General features: G+C 41.3%; 3 protein-coding genes and 1 pseudogene across 3 annotated transcripts; 1 reads left to right on the top strand and 3 right to left on the bottom strand.

The window, feature by feature from the left end:
* Positions 1–3,263: 3,263 nt before the first annotated feature.
* Positions 3,264–5,006, bottom strand: LOC115677810 (TMV resistance protein N-like; annotated as a pseudogene).
* A 1,176-nt stretch (positions 5,007–6,182) lies between these two features.
* LOC115677923 (acyl-CoA--sterol O-acyltransferase 1-like) lies at positions 6,183–7,874 on the top strand. The gene is made up of 2 exons (XM_030601167.2): positions 6,183–6,896; positions 7,386–7,874. The coding sequence occupies exons 1-2, from the start codon at positions 6,217–6,219 to the stop codon at positions 7,786–7,788; spliced, it is 1,083 nt and encodes a 360-aa protein (XP_030457027.2). The 5' UTR covers positions 6,183–6,216; the 3' UTR covers positions 7,789–7,874.
* A 2,764-nt stretch (positions 7,875–10,638) lies between these two features.
* Positions 10,639–11,527, bottom strand: LOC115677910 (BAG family molecular chaperone regulator 5, mitochondrial). Its single transcript, XM_030601157.2, has one exon. The coding sequence runs from the start codon at positions 11,419–11,421 to the stop codon at positions 10,825–10,827; it is 597 nt and encodes a 198-aa protein (XP_030457017.2). The 5' UTR covers positions 11,422–11,527; the 3' UTR covers positions 10,639–10,824.
* Positions 11,528–11,681: 154 nt separating this feature from the next.
* On the bottom strand, positions 11,682–16,243 carry LOC115677909 (fumarylacetoacetase). Its single transcript, XM_030601156.2, has 14 exons — positions 15,952–16,243; positions 15,400–15,478; positions 15,148–15,206; positions 14,942–15,066; positions 14,772–14,846; positions 14,399–14,474; positions 14,119–14,218; positions 13,979–14,038; positions 13,705–13,775; positions 13,544–13,606; positions 13,357–13,421; positions 12,410–12,506; positions 12,145–12,270; positions 11,682–11,988 (listed from the first exon to the last, which is right to left on the bottom strand). The coding sequence occupies exons 1-14, from the start codon at positions 16,153–16,155 to the stop codon at positions 11,926–11,928; spliced, it is 1,263 nt and encodes a 420-aa protein (XP_030457016.2). The 5' UTR covers positions 16,156–16,243; the 3' UTR covers positions 11,682–11,925.
* Between the last annotated feature and the right edge of the window lie 5,863 nt (positions 16,244–22,106).

The following is a 22,106-nucleotide window of genomic DNA, read 5'->3' as shown; positions in this document are numbered from 1 at the left end:
ACAATATTCAAGTCGATTAGATACTTTAACTTCCCAATAGAACAGTCAATTTTCCTCATATCGGAACAATGTTGGAAAGTAAGCCCCTCTGCAGTAGAGCATCCAGAGAAGTCAAGTGTTGTGTGATTGTGTGAGAACAATGTAGAACAAAAAGGAAAAAGAACTTTCAATTTCGTTGTTGTCTGTAAAAGATTAATGCCACTATTCATTAGATGAACGATCACATGTTACTTAAATATAATAGAAGAAAGTATGACTAGGGGGTGCAAAGGAACCGGAAACCGCGCGGACCGCCCAGAACCGGACCGGACCAGCCCGAAACCGACGGTTCCCGTGAGGACCAGTCCGGTTCCCAATTCTAATTTACTAGAACCGGTGAGTACCGGTCCAGTTCCCGGTTCTAGGCGTGGAACCGCCCACCCGGACCGGACCGGTAATATATATATAATTTTTTAGAAATATTTCAACCCAAAAAAAAAACATTTTTAGAAAAATGAAAACCATAAAATCCCTATTCCAAAGCTCGACTCTCAACTCCCATCAACTCACGGCCGCGCCTTTAGCCGTTCATTGCCTCCCTCTCTCACTCTCAATCACCTCCATTTGCAGGAAACTTGGTGGGTCTATGGAACCAACAGGCAGTTCCCGGTTTCAATTTCTCGGAACCGGTCCTTAGTAGGCGGTTCCCAGTTCCATGTCGGGAACTGCCCGCCCGAACCACGCTCACACCTAAGTATTACCTACCTTGATCAAGCTTCTTAGTTTTGAATCATCTTTGAAGTCGCTGTTTAAAAATTTAAGAACGACTACATTCTCTATGTGCATATTGGTTGGCTTAGACGTTCCAGAAGGATGACTCCCAAAAATGCATCTTAATTTGGTGAGACAATTCGCTAAATTACCAACGAAAGTTCCCCATTTAAAAGATGGTAAAGAGGTGAGACCCAATTCTGGCCATATTCTCTCAAGAGAACTTTCAAATTCAAAATCAAGAAACTACAAGTAACCTTCATAGACTGACAACCGGAAACTCACTAATGAACAACAAAGGGCAATGGTTGAAGCCTTAGGCCATGAGTTCAAATCCCTCTCAACTTTTGAGCGGCATAGCCCGACCTTGAAAGCGAAACTAATTAAAGACATAAATGCCACAAATACAGTACAGACAAGGGGGGCCTTTATTCCTGGCCAACGGTGACATCTTCTGGGTTTGCTTTGCTAGAAGCCATTGGCATTAATTACTAAAATGGCCAAGCATGCCCTCAATTGCATTTTCAAGTGTTTCTGGACTCTCTAACTCTGCTTTCAGGCAGCTTCGTTCTGATTTGATGGTGAGCGTCCTCTGACTTCTTTCAGAGAGGTGCCTCTCCGGTTCTGCTGTCAAAAACCAGCCAGCTTTTGCCATCTTTACTCGCAATCAACATCACATTCTATTGAAACTCAGGCATTGGAACGACACTCTCCCCAAGCCTTCTCCTCTGCTTTAGTTCCTGTTTCAAGGGGCTTTTAAACGGTAAAAAACAGGGGAGGATGCAGTGGAGAAAACTGTTGAAGCTCACGCATTGAACAACACTCTCCCCAACCTTCTCCATTGCTTTAATTCTTGTTCCTGTTTGAAGGGGCTTTTAATCAAACTGTAAAATCTTAAATAGGTATTTGAGGTTCTTTTGGAATACACATCCTACTCGGTCGACCCCAACCCCATGCAAATTCAAGCAACACTCAATTCCATGAAGGACATATGTCACATGATTAGGGGATAGGTGGACCATGTAAGTTGTGTTCTTGAAACACCTCCGATAGCAAAATTTTCTTGAGTTGTGCAATGAGTATTTGTTATTTTTTTATTGTCCTATCTTTCCCGTGGAAATTGCAAATCACCAAACTCATCTCCATAATGAATAGTATTAAGTAAGAAATGAACAACAAGTGTTGTATGACATAAAAAAATACACTGAACGAAACAATTCGTTCCATATAAAACGAAAAGAACATTTGAATAAGAGACTGAGCAATTCTATATATTTCTTTTAGACATTGAAGTTTCTCCTTTTATTTGGGAAAAAACTGACCTTGTCCCACATACTTGCTGCAAATATGGAACTTTCTCATATACAAAAAAGGAAAGAAAAACGGAAAAGAGAGAAGAAAACGAGAAAACAAGAGCGGCAAAATAAAACATACCTGTGTCGAGTGGCTCTAAAATAAGTAAGACCAAATTTAATTAACGTTTGTTTGATTGTTTTTCGATTTCCCACAAATTATGACAAATCTGCCAAAAAGTAGAATTCATGTCTGTAGTTGCTTCAAGAAAACCAAAAAGAAAAAGAGAGAATGGTTCAGGCTCGCCTTATAATGCTGGAAAGACTGGACGGAGCCATTGAATCCTTTCTTAGCCCCACGCAATTTCCTGCTACTGGAGATATCCATGTGGTAATGATTTGACAATTTGTGCTTGATATATCAATATCTACCTTTCCAACGATCTGCAACCACCAAGTATTAACTGGTCCAACAACTCCAATTCAACGAGGCCATCGACAACCCGTAGCTCAAAGCAGAACTCGATGGATAAACACTTTTGAGGTTCTTTAAGTTTGGTAAACCAAGAACACTTTGCAGCGAAGAACAATCCCAGAAGCAATCCCACGATTCCGACGTTCCAACAACTTGAATCTTGAGTATCTTATGGCAATGCACCAGCGTGAAAATTTGCCACTTATTAAAAGCTCTCGATGGAAGGATTAGTCTCCATTCACAACAAATCAACTCATTATTATCGTGCCCTGCTTAACCACATTACTAGCCTTCCCAAGGACGTGCACCATGCAATAAAAAATACCTCCAATGATTCGAACACACAAGAAAATTGGATCACAACAAGGTTTGGAAAGTCTGTCACCTGGACATCTTCCAGCTTTCTCGTGCTGGACAGCCAGAATCTCTAGAGGGGTAAACAGTTTTGCATAACAAACACCCTTATATTGAATCCCATCGAATTGAAAATCTTACGTTGGAGACTCCGGGAGCCCTAAACCCGACAAATTTCTCATTTTCAGAGAGACAAAAAATCGTTGGAATTTTCAAGGAATAGCTTTTGCAGAGACGTGGGAAATCGCCGAAAGGATTGCAGACGGAATCCAAAGAAATATAGTTTGTTTAGCAGAGGAAGGGGAGCCAGCTCAGTAGGAGCAAGGACATGGTCGAGTGCCTTGTGCGATCTAGTCAAACTGCATAACCTCGAATACTGACGACGGTCGCAATCAGTGTATTCTCGTTTTTTTATCACCATTACGTAGACACGACTCAACCAAATTAATAAAGTTCGAGAGATTTGGGACTACCCTTAACGATGTAGATGACACTAACATATGGGTTAAACTTGTTGGGAGCGCTTGCAACTCTTGAATCTTATGACATCCCATCAATTCCAATCTTTGCAGGCGAGGAAGCATGCTAATGGTCTATGGAACTTCACTAACACAAGTATATGATAGATTCAGGATTCTTAGAAAAGGCAAATTCCAAAAGCAAGTAGACCTTTTAAGTGGTGACTATTGACTCGAAACACCTCCGGATTCTGAAGCATTCCAATAGCACTAGGTAACTCCCATGGATATGCTGAATCGAATTCATAAAAGTCACGTGAAAAGTGCAACTCTCGTAATGATTTCAACTTCCATATGAAATCTGGGAGTTTCTTCACTTTACACTCCCATACAAAGAAGTGCTGCAGATTCACTAAGTCCCCAATTTCTTCGGGCAAATCTTCAAGAGAATAGCACATATAAATCTTTAGGTCAATCAGACACTTTAACTTCCCAATAGAGCTGTCAATTTCTCTCAAATTCATACATTTTTTGAAAGTAAGCCTCTCTAAATTTGGGCATCCAGAAAGGTCTAGTGTTTTGGTCATGCAAGGACAGCTTTTAAGAAAAAGAACTTTCAATTTTCTTGTCATCTGTCAAAATGAATGCAATATTCAATGGATGAACAGTCAAATATTACTTTCAAAGAAAGTAGAATAGAAATAAGCATATTAAGCACCTTGATTAAGCAGTGTAGATTCGAATCATCTATGAAGTCATTGTGTGAAAATTGAAGAACGACCACATTCTTTAAGTGCATATTGGTTGGCTCAGACGTTTGAGGAGGATGATACCAAAAAATCCGTCTTAGATGATGTGGACGATGTGCTAAGTTACCAATTAAGTTTCCCCCATTTAATTTGAGATACTTTAGATGTTCAAACCTTCTAATCTCTTCACTTCTAATAACGTACTCAAAGTAATCTATGCGTAGATCAAGATTAAGTGCTTGAACGTTCTTCTTCATCTGTAAATGAGGGCAAGATATGAGTGGTATACAATAGTTTATATCAGTAGAAAAGGATTAAAATAAAAAACAAAAGAATGAAAAAAGAGCATCCTAGCGCAGCGTAGAGGATAGTGCTTTACCTCCTCTGTTCTTATTGCATCAAGGATCTCCTCACAAATCCACATCCTACTCTGCTCTCTAGGATTCGCTCGTTTTTCTCGATAAACAATTTCCCTTCCAAGATCTCTAACTTGATCATGCATGTAAAATTTTTTATTCTCCCCAATATTTACCAAGCACATGCTAACGAGGGCAGCAACTCCAGTATCCAGGAAAAACTCACAATCTTTCCACAAGTAAATCGCTTTTGTCTTATCCTCACTAACGAAAAAGCATGCAATATCAAGAAAAATTTGTTGTTGCTCGAAAGGTAAGGCATCATAGCGGATCTTCAACTTTCCAAAAACATCCTCGTGAGGTGCTTTTCTTAACTTCTCCAATGTCTCTTTCCATATTTCTTGGGTTTTGTGATAGAGGAACGAACCAATTACCTCAAGAGCCAACGGAAATCTCCCAGAAGTAGATACGATTTCTATTGAAAGATCACTATAATCAAATGAACGAGAGTCTCTATCAAATGCACGCTTATTGAAAAGCTAAAGAGCATAATCAATTCTCATCGCCTCCATTTCATACTCTAAAATTTGATACTTTGGCCTATTAATTCGCAAAACATCTTTATTTCTAGTTGTAATTAATATTCTAGATCCTGAATAGAAAGTACTATGTCCAACTAATTTCTCCACTTGTTCACTATTATCAACATCATCAAATACAATGAGGACTTTCTTATTGCAAAGTGCTTCTCCAGTCCTCTTCATCCCATAATCAATTTCGTCAATGCTCCTTATTGAGAGGAGGTTGATACTTATAAACCACATGCGACTTTTCATTAACCAATTAAAGTTCGATCGCATGCGTACGTGACGACACAACAACATATTTTTTACTATCAAGTATAATGATACTTAGAGTGCATTTGTTTGAGGGAACGTGTTTTTAGGAAATACGTTTTCCGGACTTTTTCACCGAAAATGGTAAGTCAACTGAAATAACTTTCCGGTCAAGGAAAACATTCATGTATAAAATTAGAAAAGTGAATTTCCTAATCTAAGAAGGTGAAAACACATTTTGGAATTACTCATCTTGAATTTGTTAATATCTTTTCTTTCTTATCTTTCTTTTTTTTTTTGTTTTTCTTTTCTTTCTAAGGCCGGCGATCGGAAAAAATTAAAATAATTTAAAAAATATAATTTTTTTTATAATTTTCACCATCAGATTTTCATCACCAAATAACTGAAAATACTTTCCAAGTCTTTTTAGGTTTTAGCCAAACACCGAAAAATAAATTCATTTTCCTGGAAAATGACTACTTGGAAAGTATTTTCCAAAAATGGTATTTTCCGTAAAAGAAATGCACCCTTAGTATTATTATGCAATTGACTGAGTTGAAAATGGGCAACTATTCAAATTGGCAACTATTCAAAACCGACGACTCCCTTCCACCAAGCACCACATTAGCCAAAACAAAACGGTCAATCTTGCAGTTCCACGATCTTTTTCTCCCCCAATACGACCGACATTGACTAGCAAACAGGCATAGCTGGACTCACTACGTCCAGATGAATTTGCTCGCGAAATTTAGTTCACCAAGTCTTCAAGACAAGCCCCACGTCTGCCCCTCCCAACAACTCCTATTAATGCGAATTTATGACCATTGTCTCAAGCTAGAGAGAGCTAGAGCATAGTAACATGACCCAACTTCACTAATACCTCATACGACACTAACTATTTATGCGAACTTCGCTAATTCAAGTGCGTGCCCCTCGGTGACCAAACATGGAGGGCGAGATCAGAAACTTCGTGATGGTATGGACCTTGGTGTTGATTTCACTCACCTACTGCCACACCATCTCCAAAACCGTGCCTAGCGGAACCAAGAGGCTCTTGGCCATTTCGCCGGTCATCGTCCTTTTCCTCATCCTCCCTCTCAACCTCACCACCATCTCTCTCGGTGGCCTCACTTCGTTCTTCATCGCTTGGCTCTGCAACTTCAAGCTCATCCTCTTTGCCTACGGCAAAGGCCCGTTGTCATCGAGCCAGTCTAGCTCTTTGGCATACTTCATTCCCATCGCTTGCCTTCCCATCAAGATTCGCAACCCGGTCAAGAGCACCAAAAATGGAGAGCGCCCGGCTTCGGAGATCAACCAGAGAGGCCTCAAATCGCCGATGAATTACATCATCAAGTGCCTGGTTATAGTTGCCTTTTTGCCTGCCTATGAGAGGAAGGATCGAGTTCATCCAGTGATCATCAATGTGATGTATTGCGTGCACGTGTACGTCGGGTTGGAGGTGTCCTTGGCCGTGGTCGGAGCCATGATCCGAGTACTTACCGGCATCGAGCTCGAGCCGCAATTTGAAGAGCCCTACCTCTCAACCTCGCTGCAGGACTTTTGGGGGAGGAGATGGAACCTCATGGTCACGAATATACTCCACCCTGCCGTTTACTTGCCTATTAGGTGAGACTCTTTTTTCTTTGGTTTTTTTAATATACAAAAAGAATGTTGAATTTTGGATCGTTTTGATATGGATAAATTAGCTTTCATTGTTTATATCTATGAACATTGAATGGATTGACGCTCATAGACCGGTTTTGATGAAACGTTTATGTCTATACTTATTTTGAATAATCCTTGATAAAGCTTGACTCAAACATGAGGGGAAAGCACATAGTTTCAAAAGTTCTCTACACTACAGCAGATTCATGTCTGTCATATCTATGTTATATTTTCATACATGTAATGAAGTTTAGTACATGAAAAAGAATTTCAACTACATAATAAGACATCGTACAAAAAATGGCTCGCAAAATAGTAATTCTCATTAAATGCCTGAATACTCATTTACTTAAGTATTCACTTGCAATTTACCGAATGTCTAAACTTATATAAGTACGTACTGAAGATTTCAATATCTGATGTATCGTTCTCTTCCTTGTCTCATACCAGGTCCATTTCGAGCCGTGCGATTGGGAGGAAGTGGGCCGCACTGCCGGCATCATTTGCATGCTTCCTGGTCTCGGCGCTCATGCATGAGCTGATTTTCTACTACATCGGACGTAAGGAGCCGAGGTGGGTGGTCACCTCCTTCTTCCTCTTGCATGGCCTGTGCGTGGCCGTCGAGATCGGAGCCAAGAAGGCGCTCACTAGCAAACTCCGTCTACCGAGGGCGGTGTCAGGACCAATGGCAGTCGGTTTCATCCTCGCAACGGCGCTGTGGCTGTTCCTGCCGGCCCTATTGTGGTGCGACGCGGAGGACAAGTCGCGTAGAGAGGCCATGGCGGTCGTGGACTTTGTGAAGGAGACTTGGAGCGTTGTGAGATTTAGCTCCATCATGAAAGCGAGTAGGTGATTGTATTGATTGTAGACTTGACGTGCATTTGGTATAAATGCTTGGCTTAGCTAATTATTGTCCACGCAAGCAATGAATTTTCAAGCCGTCGTTTTCCAATTAAAAGATAATCCAAATTTAAAAGTAAATTTTCATCTTAAATTCAACCCTCTTACACCGAGCGACCCAATTGAGAGCTTAGATCAGTCCACACCGCATCTCCCAAAAATGCACTCCTATACCAAAATGGCCCCCGCATTCTCTGAAAATACACGCCCACCAAGTAAAACCTTCACCCCCAGATTCTCTCTCCTCTCCCTCGCCGCCAACTCTGTCGCGCTCCGCCGCCGTCATCATTTCTCGTCGTTGTTACAACTGCAGAGACAAGCCCAGCAGTCACCGAAACCGCCCCAGCTGCGCCGCTCAGTCCCTGCCCTCTCCATATATCGCGTCACTTGTTGGTCCTGTCACCAAGTTGTTCGCAAGCCACAGAAGGTGGAGACCATGACCTCCGGCATAGGCTCAACGATGGTCTCGCAGCCACAGATCTGTGGGTAGAACTGTAAGGACCCGGTTCGACGACGTGAGGAAGGAGTAATCTCCGGGCGTGAGGAATTGAATAAGGTGAAACTCCTAACAAATTTTTAGGACGGTGACGGGACCACGTATAAAAGGGAAACATTCATGGATTTTATATGTGAAACTAGAATAAATTCACAAGAGGCATCTTTTGACACCGACGGAGCCGTATGATGCGGAAGTCTCACGTACGGAGGTGCCAAAGAAAAAAAACTGTAAGGCTTTATATAGGATAGGTCAAATGAACAATAGCTCAATCCCGGGTGTCCAAATACGGTACCAAAATGGAATTCCCTCCAATAGGTATGTGGTTCAAGGATGAATCAGGCAAAAGTTAGTGGGCATGTAGTGACCTGGCTCGAGAGAGCAATGCGTGATCACCAAGGCGAGAGGGCTTGAACAAGGAGCAACTATGCATAGGCTTCTAGGATGGTGGCTAGGGATAGATGAATTGCACACCGAAAGGGGAAAGCATTTGTGGATTATATATATGGAATTTCAATTAACTTACAAGATCTGCCTTTTGATGCAACTGCATCATTTAGCATTAGATTTGCAATATAAGCGTGCTTGGGATATATATAAAGCACTATCATGATAGATGACCTCCGTGAAAAGCGTCTACTTGTATGTCAAAGGACAAAATCGTGAGGCATGGTATGAGACGGACCAAAATGGATAATACCTTGAGTGGGTTAATTTAGGGATATTAATATGGTATAGAGCATAACCCCCTCTAGTAGGCATGTGAGTCTAAGATGAACCATGTAGAAATTAGTGTCCCTAAAATGATCAAATCGAACGAGGATAAGGAGTAGTCACTGAGGTGATAGGGTCCAATAAGGAGGGGCTCTTGACATGATTCTAGGTTGGGAGAAGAGGGCAAGAATGAACCAAATTATATACCAAAAGAGAAAATACATTCTTAGATTATATACGTTGTACTGACTTAACTCACAAAATGTGCCTTTTGACATAACGCTATCATTTAGCATTAAAACTCTAATATCAAACATGCTTAGGTGAGAGCATTACTGAGATGAGTGCCTTCCTAAGATAGTTCCTACCTACACATCAAAAAATAAAATCGTAAGACTCAGCAGTATGGGATGAATCGAAAAGGTCAATGCATCAAGTGACTTAATTCATGAATGTCCCTCACGCACCTCGGGCAATATCATATCAGAGGTTGGGACCTCTACATCGAAGGTAGCAAAACCAATCCTGGCGTCCATAAAGAATGAGAGAGAGAGAGAGAGAGAGAGTAGGCTCTTGGGGAGGTTCTTAGCATCAAGCCCACTGGCGACGAAGGTGGCTCGAGGCGAAACGGCAAGGGCTCGTAATGGTGATGAAGGACAACAGCTTGGCATCAACATGCTTGGACCTTCTAACATGGTAGTTTGCTTCGGCCAAAAGGAGAAGAAAAGATAAAAGGAAGAAGAGAAAAGAGGATATAAGGAAAAATATAAGAGGACAAATCTCAACCATTGGATAATCAAGATGCCCATGTGTCCTTATCAATGGATATCCTCTCTCCATTTTCAAACCCTTTAGAATCATCTAATACATGATGTCCTAGTGGTTGCACCATATAAACTTTTGTACATCTCCAATATAAAAATGTGTTTCTGACATCTAGTTGATGAAACTTCCAATCATAGCAGTTTACAATAGCTAATGCTAATCTTACTGTCCCGACCTTCACAACTGAACTAAAGGTTTCTTCATAGTCTAATCCGTGTTATTGATTATAGCTTTTCACTACTAGTCTCGCTTTGTATCTTTCAATTGTGCCATCCGGTTTACGCCTTCTCTTTATTTGTTGCACGCATTCCATTTATCTAGTTCAAAGGTTTCAATACTCGATGGCACTCGCCAAGCATGCGAGTCAAGTCGAGCCTAGCTCAAGCTTGGCATTATACAAACTCGACTCAAATTGAATACGCCCCTCGAGCTACGTAGCAACTTCATAATGTAATGGCCAGCACATAATTCTCAAAATCTAATGGACGTAAATCAGTCATTAGTTTGGCCCAAAAAAAATCAGTCATTAGATTTCGGGCTAATTAAAGTTTCTCAAAAAATGTCGGTTTTTTTTCTCTCTTCTTTTTTATGCACATGTGTATGTGGTACTCATGGAGATCAAACCCCGAACCTAGTACTCTAGCCCCACCCCCCAAATCCATTTAGCAGCGGGCCGCATACTTATTGGCAAATAAAAAAAATGCTGGTTACACTATCCACTTTCCTTCTGAATCCAACCCATTACAAATGCTAGTCACCTCGCCACCATAGTTCTAATATCGTAAATTCATTGATTGAATAGTTTACAAACTCGAAGACGAAATAGAAAAACCTATAAGACTTAAGAACGGATAAGAACACGAGTGTATACTGTATAGATCTACTGCCACAACCATTGAAAGGAAGCAAACAGAAAAAGTAATTTTCTAAGAAGAAGAACAAGAGTGGTGCAGCTCAAGGTTCGTGAAGCAATCTCTCCAGGCAACGAAACCCCAAGTAGTTGGCGCAGTACCTCTCCAACTCCTCCCCTCCTCTCTCCCTACACACCTCCTCCTCCACCCGATCACACCACCACCACCAATTGTCGTCGCCGCCCTCCACCGCTCCTCCGCCGCAGCACACCCCGTCAACGATCTCCTGCAACCCCACGATCCGGCGGCTGACCTTCCTCCTCCCCTCCCTCACTGCCTGATCGACCCCGCCGGGCACGGAGTCCAGCCTCAGCAGCAGCCTCATCAGCTCCTCCTCGATCCTCGCCCTCTCGAGGGGGCTGCCCCGGAGAGTGTCGACGGTGTCCTGTTGCTGGATCCGGCGCTGGAGGCGGTCGGCGGTGGAGTCGACGAAGGAGATGGTCTTGTAGAGGGTGCGGATCAGGTGGGCACGGTAGGCAGATTGGATCTTGGTGGCGGCCAGGGATTGGGCCGGATTGGGCTGGAGGTGGAGTGTGATGTTGGGTGGCGGAGGAGGGATGAACTGGTCATCTGGGGAGGTGACTGTGACAGTGGCGGTGGGCGAGGAGGAGGAGAAGCTAAGCTTGCGAGCTGATTTCATGGCAGACACGGAGAATTAGAGTGAGAGAGAGAGGAGGGAGGAAAGTGATGGAGAAGTTGCTTTCTTGAATGCTTTTTGGCGCATAAATGGGAAGAAGATTTGAGAGAGCACCGTCCCGTTGGCAACGGACTATTTTTGTCCTCCTTTTGGGCTAGTGGGCCATGCTATTCTGCTCCTGTGGCCCCATCTACTTTTTCTCTACCCACAAATTTGTCTAATACATACCAAATCCTATTGTTAGAGACTTCACTGTTTTAGGATTTAGCACGTAAAGGCAACAAAGGTCCCAGAACCCCCAAGCCAATTGATTGAAACTCAAGCTTCAGTAGTCTGCATGATTTTCCAAGGAGAGAGAGAGAGAGAGAGAGAGAGCACTTTTTATTAACCAAAGCATACATTATTGGAGTTCCACAAATAGGATGCAACTGAACAGTTCAGTGACTCCTCAAGGGACTCTCACTCTAGTACTAACAAGAACAATGCCCTCGAACGCCGCAGATGAACTCACTGAGGTGCCGGAACGACCTTTCCAGAGCATGTCCCAAATCCGACGGTGTATCCATCTCCCTGCACGGGGATCAGAAATTAGAACGTTCACAGACTACCCGGCAGCAGACTACCAACATGTCATCTTAAATTTCAGAAGCAGTTTTGAGCCAAAAAAAAAACCAACGTGATCTTCGAAATTGGAAATCGAAGAAAAAAAGAAGCTGAAAAGCTTACTTTGCAAAGGCCAGTGATGGTTACTTCATCTCCATCTTCGAGAAATTTGCGCGGTGTCCCATTTAGTGACAGGGGTTTCTGTCCATTCCAAGTCAACTCCAGCAAGCATCCGAGAGATTCCGGTTCCTATACAAATTAGTAATCCAGAAGATAGAATTATTTAACATAAATTCCTGGCATGTATAATTCGACAGAAGAAAACTAAAAGCAATAGGTTTGACGCTAAACAGAAGTTGTAGATAGATATAGATAAACAAAACGATACCGGTCCACTAATTGTTCCTGTCCCAAGGAGATCGCCTGGCCTTAAGTTGCAGCCATTGATTGTATGGTGTGCAAGTTGTTGTGTCACCGTCCAATATCTGCACAACATAAGGAAATCATGGATTATGGTGGCATAAAAAAATATACAGAATAAATTCACAGAGAGCATTATAATTGCCATCATAAACATGAAAAGTTCACTGTTACAATTTTCTAAGCACCTGGTACATAATTCGAGATAGATGAGCTCACACAAACACATAGCACCACAAATTGCACAAAAACCTTGGGATATTTTCTTCATAAGGTACTAATCTGTAGAAATTCTGTCATGTTACAATATGTTATATAATCATAATATTGGTAGGTGAGAGGTAACTGAAATGGGTCTTGGTGTTTAAATTTCGAAACCCGCCCACAAGTAGAATAATTGTTTGGGATCAGGGATGCCTAGCTTACTAGACTCGTTAGTGTCATTTATCTGAGCAACAAATTCCACACTCACTCATTCAGCTGAAAATTGAGCAATTAAGTCCATGTGCTCCATCAATATACAGGAGAGTTAAGAGTCTATAAGAAGGCAAGCCATTTGTCTTGGGGAAGAAGGGAAAATATAGTTTAAAGATGGTGTCTGAAGAGAAGTGAAAGGAAATAAAGGAAAGAGGAACAGGCTATATAACATGCATAGAAAGAAATAAGGCATGCGCATCAAATATTTTGACAGTGTCCAGTTTGTCAGTCCCTCATCCAATTATAACAGCGTAAGATTTATTATGTTGAGATAATAACACCGCTTTTCACCGAACCAGTAGCATCACAGCTGATATTCACGGAATGATATGATAACATGCTTAGGGGTAGCTGCTAAGACCTTAATAATCCGATTAAACAGTGTATGAAAGTTCTCAGAGCATTATTTTTCACCAGCTGAAACTTGAGATGACTTACAAGTTCTTGAAATTACTCTTCGTGACGATACAGGAATCTTTTTGTCCAGCAGGTTTGATCTGAACCTGTTAGCAGTAGTAAAAGTTTCCATTGTACACAGGAATGCATAAAATTTAGGACTGGACAGTTTGGAAGCTGTAAAACAATTAATACAAGTTGGCAGATAGGAATGGTGTTAGGGTATCACCTCCAAAGATATGTCGTAATTCTTGGATACTTTTTCTGCTAGATACGGTAATGGCTTTGGCTCCTAAAATCACACAGGATGTAATGCAGCACACTGCCTGAGAACAGAAAAATTTGATGCAAGAATGGAGAACTTACTGAAGCAATAAGGAATGTATTTACCTGTTTGGGTGCATCGCATGCAAAAGCTTCTAGAGCATCTAGGGTCACAATCCAAGGGGACAATGTGGTACCTAGAAATATTTTCAACAGAAACCAAACACTAAATATAATATCCGCACTTGATGCCCTCTCCATACATATAATATAACCTTCATTGCTTACAGTCAAATTTTGACACTAGCACATTTTTGGCAATTGTAGAATGCAGCTTAGCCATTACTTTTATTTATATAATGACATGTAAACATTTAAAATAATAGACTGGAACATTTACCGAAACTTTTTCCGAGAAAAGGCCCAAGAGGCACATATTCCCAAGCTTGAATGTCTCTAGCTGCAAAACCAAACTTCTTCAAAGTAAAACACAAATACAATAAGTGGAAATACATAAAAACATAAAGAAGTTGCGCACACCACTCCAATCATTCATTAACACAAGTCCAAATATGTGATCAGCAGCATCATTGACATCAATAGGCTTCCCCAATTCATTTCCAGGACCAACAACAGCAGCCTGCCATCACAAATGGCAGAGACAGAAGATAAGAGGTGCAATTATGTATTAATATACTTGGGTACACAGTAAATCAGTTTAATGGATAAAAGAAAGTCATAAGCTATTACATTTGATTCTTCAATTTATATAAATATTGACGAGAAAAGAGAGTACTGATATTCGGAGCATGAAACTTACCATTTCTAGCTCGAAATCTAGCTTCAAGGAAGGTCCAAAATAAGGTGGAGAGTTGCCACTTGGGTAACCTTGACCTCTGCGACGGAGAGGGAAAATATTAAGATGCGGTGAATCTAATCATAAACAATGGGAGCTCCAACTATGCAACTGAGGAATCGCATCGACAATCCAACATATTCTTCCATAAAAGACACTAGGTGCAGGAGCAGCAGGCCCCGATTATCTAGGGAAGAGACCTCACAAGTGGAATTACGCTCGAATAAGGATAGTTCATTTTACGGCCGAGAGGTGTGAATTCAACATACACCAAACCTTTGCTCTGTCTTTTCTCCTGTGAATAGGCAGAGAGAACTATGATTCATCAATTAAGTACCTTGGCCGAATGATATTTGTTCCGGAGATAACAATAGATGATGCCCGTCCATGATAAGCAATGGGAAGATGGAACCTGAAAACGGGCAAATACAAGCATTGTTTTACTACTTTTGCTGAGGTTGAATTGGGAATTGAAAGAGAGAACCAATCCAAATCGAATGAACATACCAATTCAGAGGAATTGGATTCTCTGGCCCCCGAAATATGGTCCCACAGTTCTTTGCGTGATGCATCGATGAAAAGAAGTCCGCGTAGTCACCAATGGCAATAGGAAGAACCATCTCCACCTTGTCCTGAAAATTCAAAGCATAAGCTTCATTAGCGAATGTAATCTCTTGATATGAAAATGAATTCTGGCTGAAAGCATGCCTCACCATGGGAAAAAGTGATTTTTTCCTCAACTCGGCGTTGTCACGCAGTACGGGTTCAGTGGCTGAGTCAAATTTTAAAAATTTCATCATTTTGTATGAAACAAACAATATGCCTCAAGGGGTGCCATGAGCCCCCCTTCTTGAAGCACCATAGGCACATTACTACTGGAAATCAAAGAACTTCGTTCCTTATGTTTACGCCTTTATGGGGATAACACAGCAGAAGGTGCACTTCACCAAATTGAGATGACATACATGACAATATCTTTTGCAGCGTGGCACGAGCTTCCCTCCATGCAGGCCGCCCCAATGCCAAAAACTTGTTAAGGTTCGGCTGGCAACAAAATCAGGCGAATATCAGTCGTTCAACTTCTACTGCCTTCTTTCAAATGCAGTTCACCAAAAAATAAAGACATTCCAAGAGTTCTTATTAAGCAACAAGACAAGAGAACCGACATAATACGCTTAAAACCTTCAGGAAACGAAGATTTCGTAAAATTTCACGCAGTTCACCAACTAATTATCGATCATTGCGAAGGGATAAACTTCGCATTGGCTTCATGACAGGAAATCATCCGAAAACAGAGCATTTCCGATTCTTCGGCACGTCGAAAAGCTACAGAAATCAGTTCTAAACAGAAACAGAGCATGCTAACTAGTGATTCACAGTCCTGTTAAACAGTCAGAAGCAAATAGCAAAATCACTTGAAGGCACAAAGAAACTAGCATCAAAACCGACACTTCGGTCCGCACAGATGTCGCGGTCAGCAAACGAAGCACGGAACGAGCCACACGAGAACACCCGACCTGGTGGAAGCAATCGGACCCGGCGAGGACCGGGCCGCCGAAGAGGCCGGCGGAGGCGACGGCGGGGAGGTCCAGGACGCGGTCCCTGATGGCGACCCCCGGCCGCGCCGGCGAGCCGCCGTCCGGCCGGAAGACCCCGAACGGCAGGTTCTGGATCGGGAAGTGGCAGCCGGGGCCGGCGTCGATGAAGGACTTGAGGGCCATCGCAGCGCTGTCGCCGGAGCTCCGACGGAAGAAGGCGCGGCGTGGTGTGGCGGAGAGGCTTGGAGGGAGGAGAGAGCGAAGGAAGGAGGAGTGATATAGCATGTAATGGAGTCACTTTCTTTCTGTTTGGTAAATAGTTTATACAGCAATCCTAGGCGCTATCATCATAATATCAGCCTATAAGATTTTTCTCCCTATGATTAAATTAATAGGGCAAATTTTTATAGTACGCCCGTATTATATTTATCCTAAATTAATTTTCAAAATCGATACACATATGCTGCATTTACCCCAAATTAATGTTTATGCCACGAAAGATCCTGAATGGGTACGCCCGTGATAAATTCAACCTCCATTAGCTTCCGTACCAGTATTCCGACATAGAAACACATGTGGCAAGCAACCCGGACCATTGGCATGGTGCGTGAATCCGGCATGAAAATTTGACATAAATGGCTTCTTTCAAACGAGTCGCTCAAGGGAAGCCAGATACGGAAAAAAATAAGTCAAGACCGGCAAATCCGCTCAGATGTGTTAATTTCACCCTAAATGGCTCTTTCACATTTTAAAAATCTGTTAAAATTCTTAATTTTGCCTCGATTTTGTCTTTAACATATTAGTAAATTTGTCTCGGCTCTATTGATTTGAGATGGATTCATCACGGGCACACTTGTTTTTGGGATGTTTTGCGATTACGAAAGTAAATCCGAGGTAAATGTGACACGAATATTATCAATTAGCGATTATTTTTGTTTTGCGGTATTTAATTTTTCATAAACTAGTTTTGTAGCGTATTGGAATTCGGGGTTTTCTAAAGGGGGGGAGGTTAGAAAAATAATTAGGGGAGGACCGAGACCGTGAAGTAGGAAGGGGTGGACTGGTGAGTGGCGGAGGTAGCTGGGATCAACGGCCGGAATGTGATCCACGTGGTGAGATTACCGATCCAACCCACCATCTTTCTTTCAACGGACCACCCCCTCTCGAGCTAATCCAAATTTCTCTCTCTCCTTTTTATTTTTATTTTTATTTTTATTTTTATTTACATTTCCTTTTTTTTTTTTTAATTTAATCTACTATAAGAATGGTGGGGGATTTTTTAGACAACGTAGGATTGGTGTGACTAGGTGGGCCCCGCGAATTTAGTCGGACGATTTGTTCGAAGGGGGTGGGTTAAAGCGTGACAGGGCGGCCACCCCGGTCTCGGTCCCGTCGGCGCAGTCGCCGGTCGAACCCGTCCGTTCCGGTCCGACCGTCCTCTGCCGTGTAGCGGGGCGCTGGGTGAGATGAGACGGAGCTGAGGAATCGCGGGCTCTTTGGCACACCACTGGACGAGATCGCCGGGGATGTGGACGGTAATGCTTCCCTGCTCTTGGCCCCGACCGCGAGGATAAGGCCGCCTCGAGCCGGCCAGGTTCCGTGATCTTTAGCGTGAAGATTGTTTGGCATTCCCTCAATCGTGACTCGATCTTGGATGAGGACTTTAGGGTTGATGTCCAGTCGAGCGTGCGCAGTGATTAAGCATGGAATGAGATAATCGAAACAACTCATAAAAATAGTTGTGATTAGGGGTGAGTGATCGGATCGGTTTAACCTAGGAACCGAACCAAACCAAACCGACCTTATCTAACCATTTCCCCAACGATTCACATGGGGACCAGTTTGGTTCCTAGGTAAAAAATTTGTAAATCAGCCTTGGCCTGTTAAGTTCCCGATAGTTTCAAATCAGTTCAAAACCAAACCCTGTAAGTCTCTCAACTAACGGGGTTGAGCATTCCAATGTGAGTAGGCTATTATGGTGTCCAATTTAAGAACTTGTGCAAAAATATCGTATATGACGCGGCAATCACATAAAAAAATTAAATAGAAAAAAAGGGTAGGTCGGTTTCGGGTTCAAAAAACAAGGAATTTGCTTTGACGGGTTAAGTTCTATTACCTACCCACCCTAAAATCTATCACCCATAGTTTAATAGATTATGGGAAAAATCAAAAAGGTCATTAGTAATAAAGAACACAATTCGATGGACGAGTAGATTCTGGAGCAATCATAAACTAACTCATTGATGTGAATGACGTGCTTTTTACATCATGAAAAGCAGAAGTAAGACATACTAATTAGCTCCCAACAAGCTGACTTTGGAGTATAGATGGGGTGTAGGGTCTGGCAGTAATATATCATCCATGGAAGTAAAGTTTAGCAATAGGTTCAAGGAGTGTTATATCTCCGCCTGAGAGAGAATATTCGAGTGGCATAATAGGCCTGAGTTAAGGCAGTAGCCATCCGAGGATGATAACTTCGCCACGTGAGCAAGTGTAGCTAAGAGGGTTGCATACAAACTCAAGAGGGAAAATGACTCGAGCAATTCCCGAACTTTGTCAAAATGTACAATGTGATCCTCAAATTTTTAATTTGTTCAATGCAGTCCCTAAATTTTAACCCAATGTACAATGTGGTCCCTGAACTTTTGATTTGTTCAATATTGTTACTGGACTTTTGGTACATATTTAATTTGGTCTTTTAGTTCATGGACTACATTGAACATATACCAAAAGTCCACCGACCATATTGAACAAATCAAAAGTTCAGGAACTACATTGAACATTAGGCTAAAGTTCAAGAATTACATTGAACAAACTAAAAATTCAAGGACTAAATTCAGAAATCGTTTGTGCCATTATCCCAACTCAAGAAGGAAGACAATTCCCAATTCCCATTTGCTTGATAAGATTGTTACAGTGAATGGCCTACCTAAACCGACAAGATAGAAAATATGTTGCAATGTTCTTTGCTGGGAAATAACAACCTTAGACTAAACACTTGACTATGTACAAGATCTACATGAAATACCGATGGACGTAATTTCCATAAGTGACACAATTCCCATGTTTTCTATCTAGGGCAAAGGATCTCAAGATGATAGGAGGAACAAGAGCAGGGCAGGAAAGTTCATCTTTTAACAAACCTTATGTAATCAATGACTTGTTACTAAGCATCAAGTGAGAGCATTGAAGGAATGCATTGAAATTTATTGCTCGTAGTCAAGTCAGAGCTTGAATCGACAGAAATTGTCTGTCTTTTTCTTTAAAATTACTTCTAGGGGCATGAAAAAGTTCTGTATGGACAAGCTCCACATGTGAGAGACAAATCTTGAAGCATTATATATTGGGCGGGTAAAGATTTTTTTTTTGTTGAGAAAAATAACTTCATTTATCAAACATTAAAAGGATAACTAAGGCTTTGAGTTTTTGAGCATAAAAGTTCTCATAATGGTCAGGACGGATTAGACGTCTAACGTTGGCTTTAAACAACTTTAAAGTGAGTAGATCATGAGAGCCTCTCCCTGCAGTCCTCTAAAACAGCCCACAAAGCCCACGGGCCCAGGTCAGAGCCCACAGGTGGGTAAAGATTTGATCAGTTGTTTAGAGCATTACCGATCTATGCTATGCAATCTAATCGACTACCACGAAGAACTTGTAACCAACTCGATGCCTCAACAAGATAGGTTGGGGAATGATCAAAGATAGAGGTAAGTTATGGGTTCGAGTCCTCGAAAGGAAATATCACCGGGGCTCAAATTTTTGGAATCATAAGGTCAAGGCATCAACCTCTTAATTTTGGAAGGCAATCATGGATGCCAGAGAAATATTCAAGAAGCTAAGAACTCAGTATCGGATTGGCGATGGAATGTCAATTGAAGTTGGTAATCACCCTTGGATTCCTAATGTCACAACTCAGTTACTTTCCTCTATTGATCCAAACTCTCTTTTGAAGCAAAGAAAGATAGAAAGTTGTTTATTCCAAGGACAACAACTTAGGAGTAATTAGTCTAACTTAGATGTTTGGCCCAATCTCATTCTAGGTAATTCTTCAAATTCATGATCCAAACTCCATTAGAGCAGACAAACTGATTTGGCAGCTATCTACTGATGGAATATTTTTGGTTAAATCCGCTTACGAACTCATCAAGTCACAAACAAAAATGGCAACAACTTTGGGATTTGAAACAAAATATGGAAAGCTCAAGCTCACAAGCAGAACAAAATGATGTTGTGGAGGATAGCAGCTAATGTCTTGCCTTGTTGAGCTAACTTGTTCTAATTACTTTATATCCCGGACCCTTCTTGTTCGTTGTGTGGAAAATTCGATACATTTGTTCACAACATGTCCTTTGGTTGGAGATAGAGCCCATGGGGTATCAACTCATTTGCTTGGAACTTTAGGTCAGCGAAGAAGATGGTGAAACATTTTCTTCATCTAGGAAAGATAGCACAGAGAGTGGGTTTGGATTGTAGACTCTTCACTCTTTATGCATGAATTCTTTGTTTTAGAATGTGGTGTTATAGGAATGAAAAGTTACATGATCAGACTATTCCAAATCCTTCCTGGATGGTTAAGCTAGTCATATAATATTTCATGGAACATTAGAATATGTTCGAGAAGGGAACAAAGTTGAGCTAAGTGAGGAAGCAGATTCTCTTGTGGTAAGGTCAAACTCCCAAATTTCTCCATCTAATCAAGAGTTGAAGTTTAATATAGATGGCACGTGAAAGGATAATAAATGACCATAAGTATTGTCCAAGCGTGGACAATATGAAAAGACGAAACTCGCCAATGGAAGTGGCAGCTACAGCTTTTCTTCTTGCCTGCAAAGCTACTCGGTCCCTCAACATTCATAAGGCTGTTTATTAAAGTGATTGCAAGGTTTTAATTGATACTATTCAACACAAGAGTCTTTGTCCTCGGAGTATTCATCCTTCCGTCTCATATCCTCGCTCCTACTTAGCAACAACCCAAGATGGATTCTGAAGTGAACCAATAGATCTTAATGGGGTGTGTGCTTAGTCCACACAATACCGCGTGCGAATCTTGTAGCGAATAATTGCGCGATTATTAGGCGCACTTAGCACTTTGCACTTGCTTGCAGTGCGCGGTTTAATTAGCACTAATCCCTTTATATTTTTATCTTATTTCGTAAGGTTGTCTTATTAATTTTTTATTATTTGAAAGGTTGTTTTTTGTTTATTAAGTAATTTTCGAAATTATGAAAATTCGGAATTATATATTTATTTATTTATTTATTTTATTCCGAATTTTACATGTGTCTTTCCAAGACAACTTTTGAAGATTATACTTGTTCGCTTTTCAATCTTTTCCGAAGGGTTGTATATATTCGGTTTGCAAACTTCTTCCGGAATATCTTTGTTAGCTTTGCAACCTTTCGTGAAGAGTTGCCAATGTTCTTTAAGACCGATTTATATATGTCGGTTTTGCAAGAAAGAAAAGAGAGATCAATTTCTTCAAGTCTTCTTTCGAAAACTACGATCATCATTTTCTTTGTTTCCTAGAGAGACTTGAGAAATACTTTAGAATTGCTATCTAGTATTCTCATTTTGAGATTTTGTTGTATCCTGGAGGATTTTTTGACCATTAGCAACAATTGTGGGCAAATAAATCGAAGAAAGTGATATCACGCCTAAATAAATCCTTCAATTAATAATGGTGCTACTCATAAGCTTGCAAATTGGGCTTTTCATCATATAAAGACTGCATCTTCTTGTCTATTTACTAATCTCTCGTCTGGAGTTCAAAAAATGTGTCACGGAGTCTGCTTTGAGTTATTATTTTAATGTGGCCTCGGGTTCCTCTTTGTAATATTTCTATGGTTTTTCATGGAATGGACGATTTGTTTTAGCGAAAAAGAAGAAGAAGAAGATATTAGCTCCCAACAAGCTGACTATGGAGTGGAGATGGAGCATAGCGTCTTGTAGCGAAACATCATCCATAAAAGTAAAGTTACAGCAGTAGTTTCGAGCTAGTGTTACCGCCAATCTTGTCACTTTCGGCCGCTCGAGGAAGAATATTCGAGTGGCATAATCGGCCTGAGTTAGACAGGAGCTGTCCGAGGACGATAACTCTGCCACGCGAGCAAAGTGCAGCTAAGAAGGTTGCATAC

The sequence above is a fragment of the Syzygium oleosum genome, unplaced genomic scaffold (assembly GCF_021117445.2).
Source record: "Syzygium oleosum isolate NSW1041296 unplaced genomic scaffold, Sole_v2.1 Sole_v2.29, whole genome shotgun sequence".
NCBI lineage: Eukaryota > Viridiplantae > Streptophyta > Magnoliopsida > Myrtales > Myrtaceae > Syzygium > Syzygium oleosum.
This window is presented reverse-complemented; position numbering and strand designations above follow the sequence as displayed.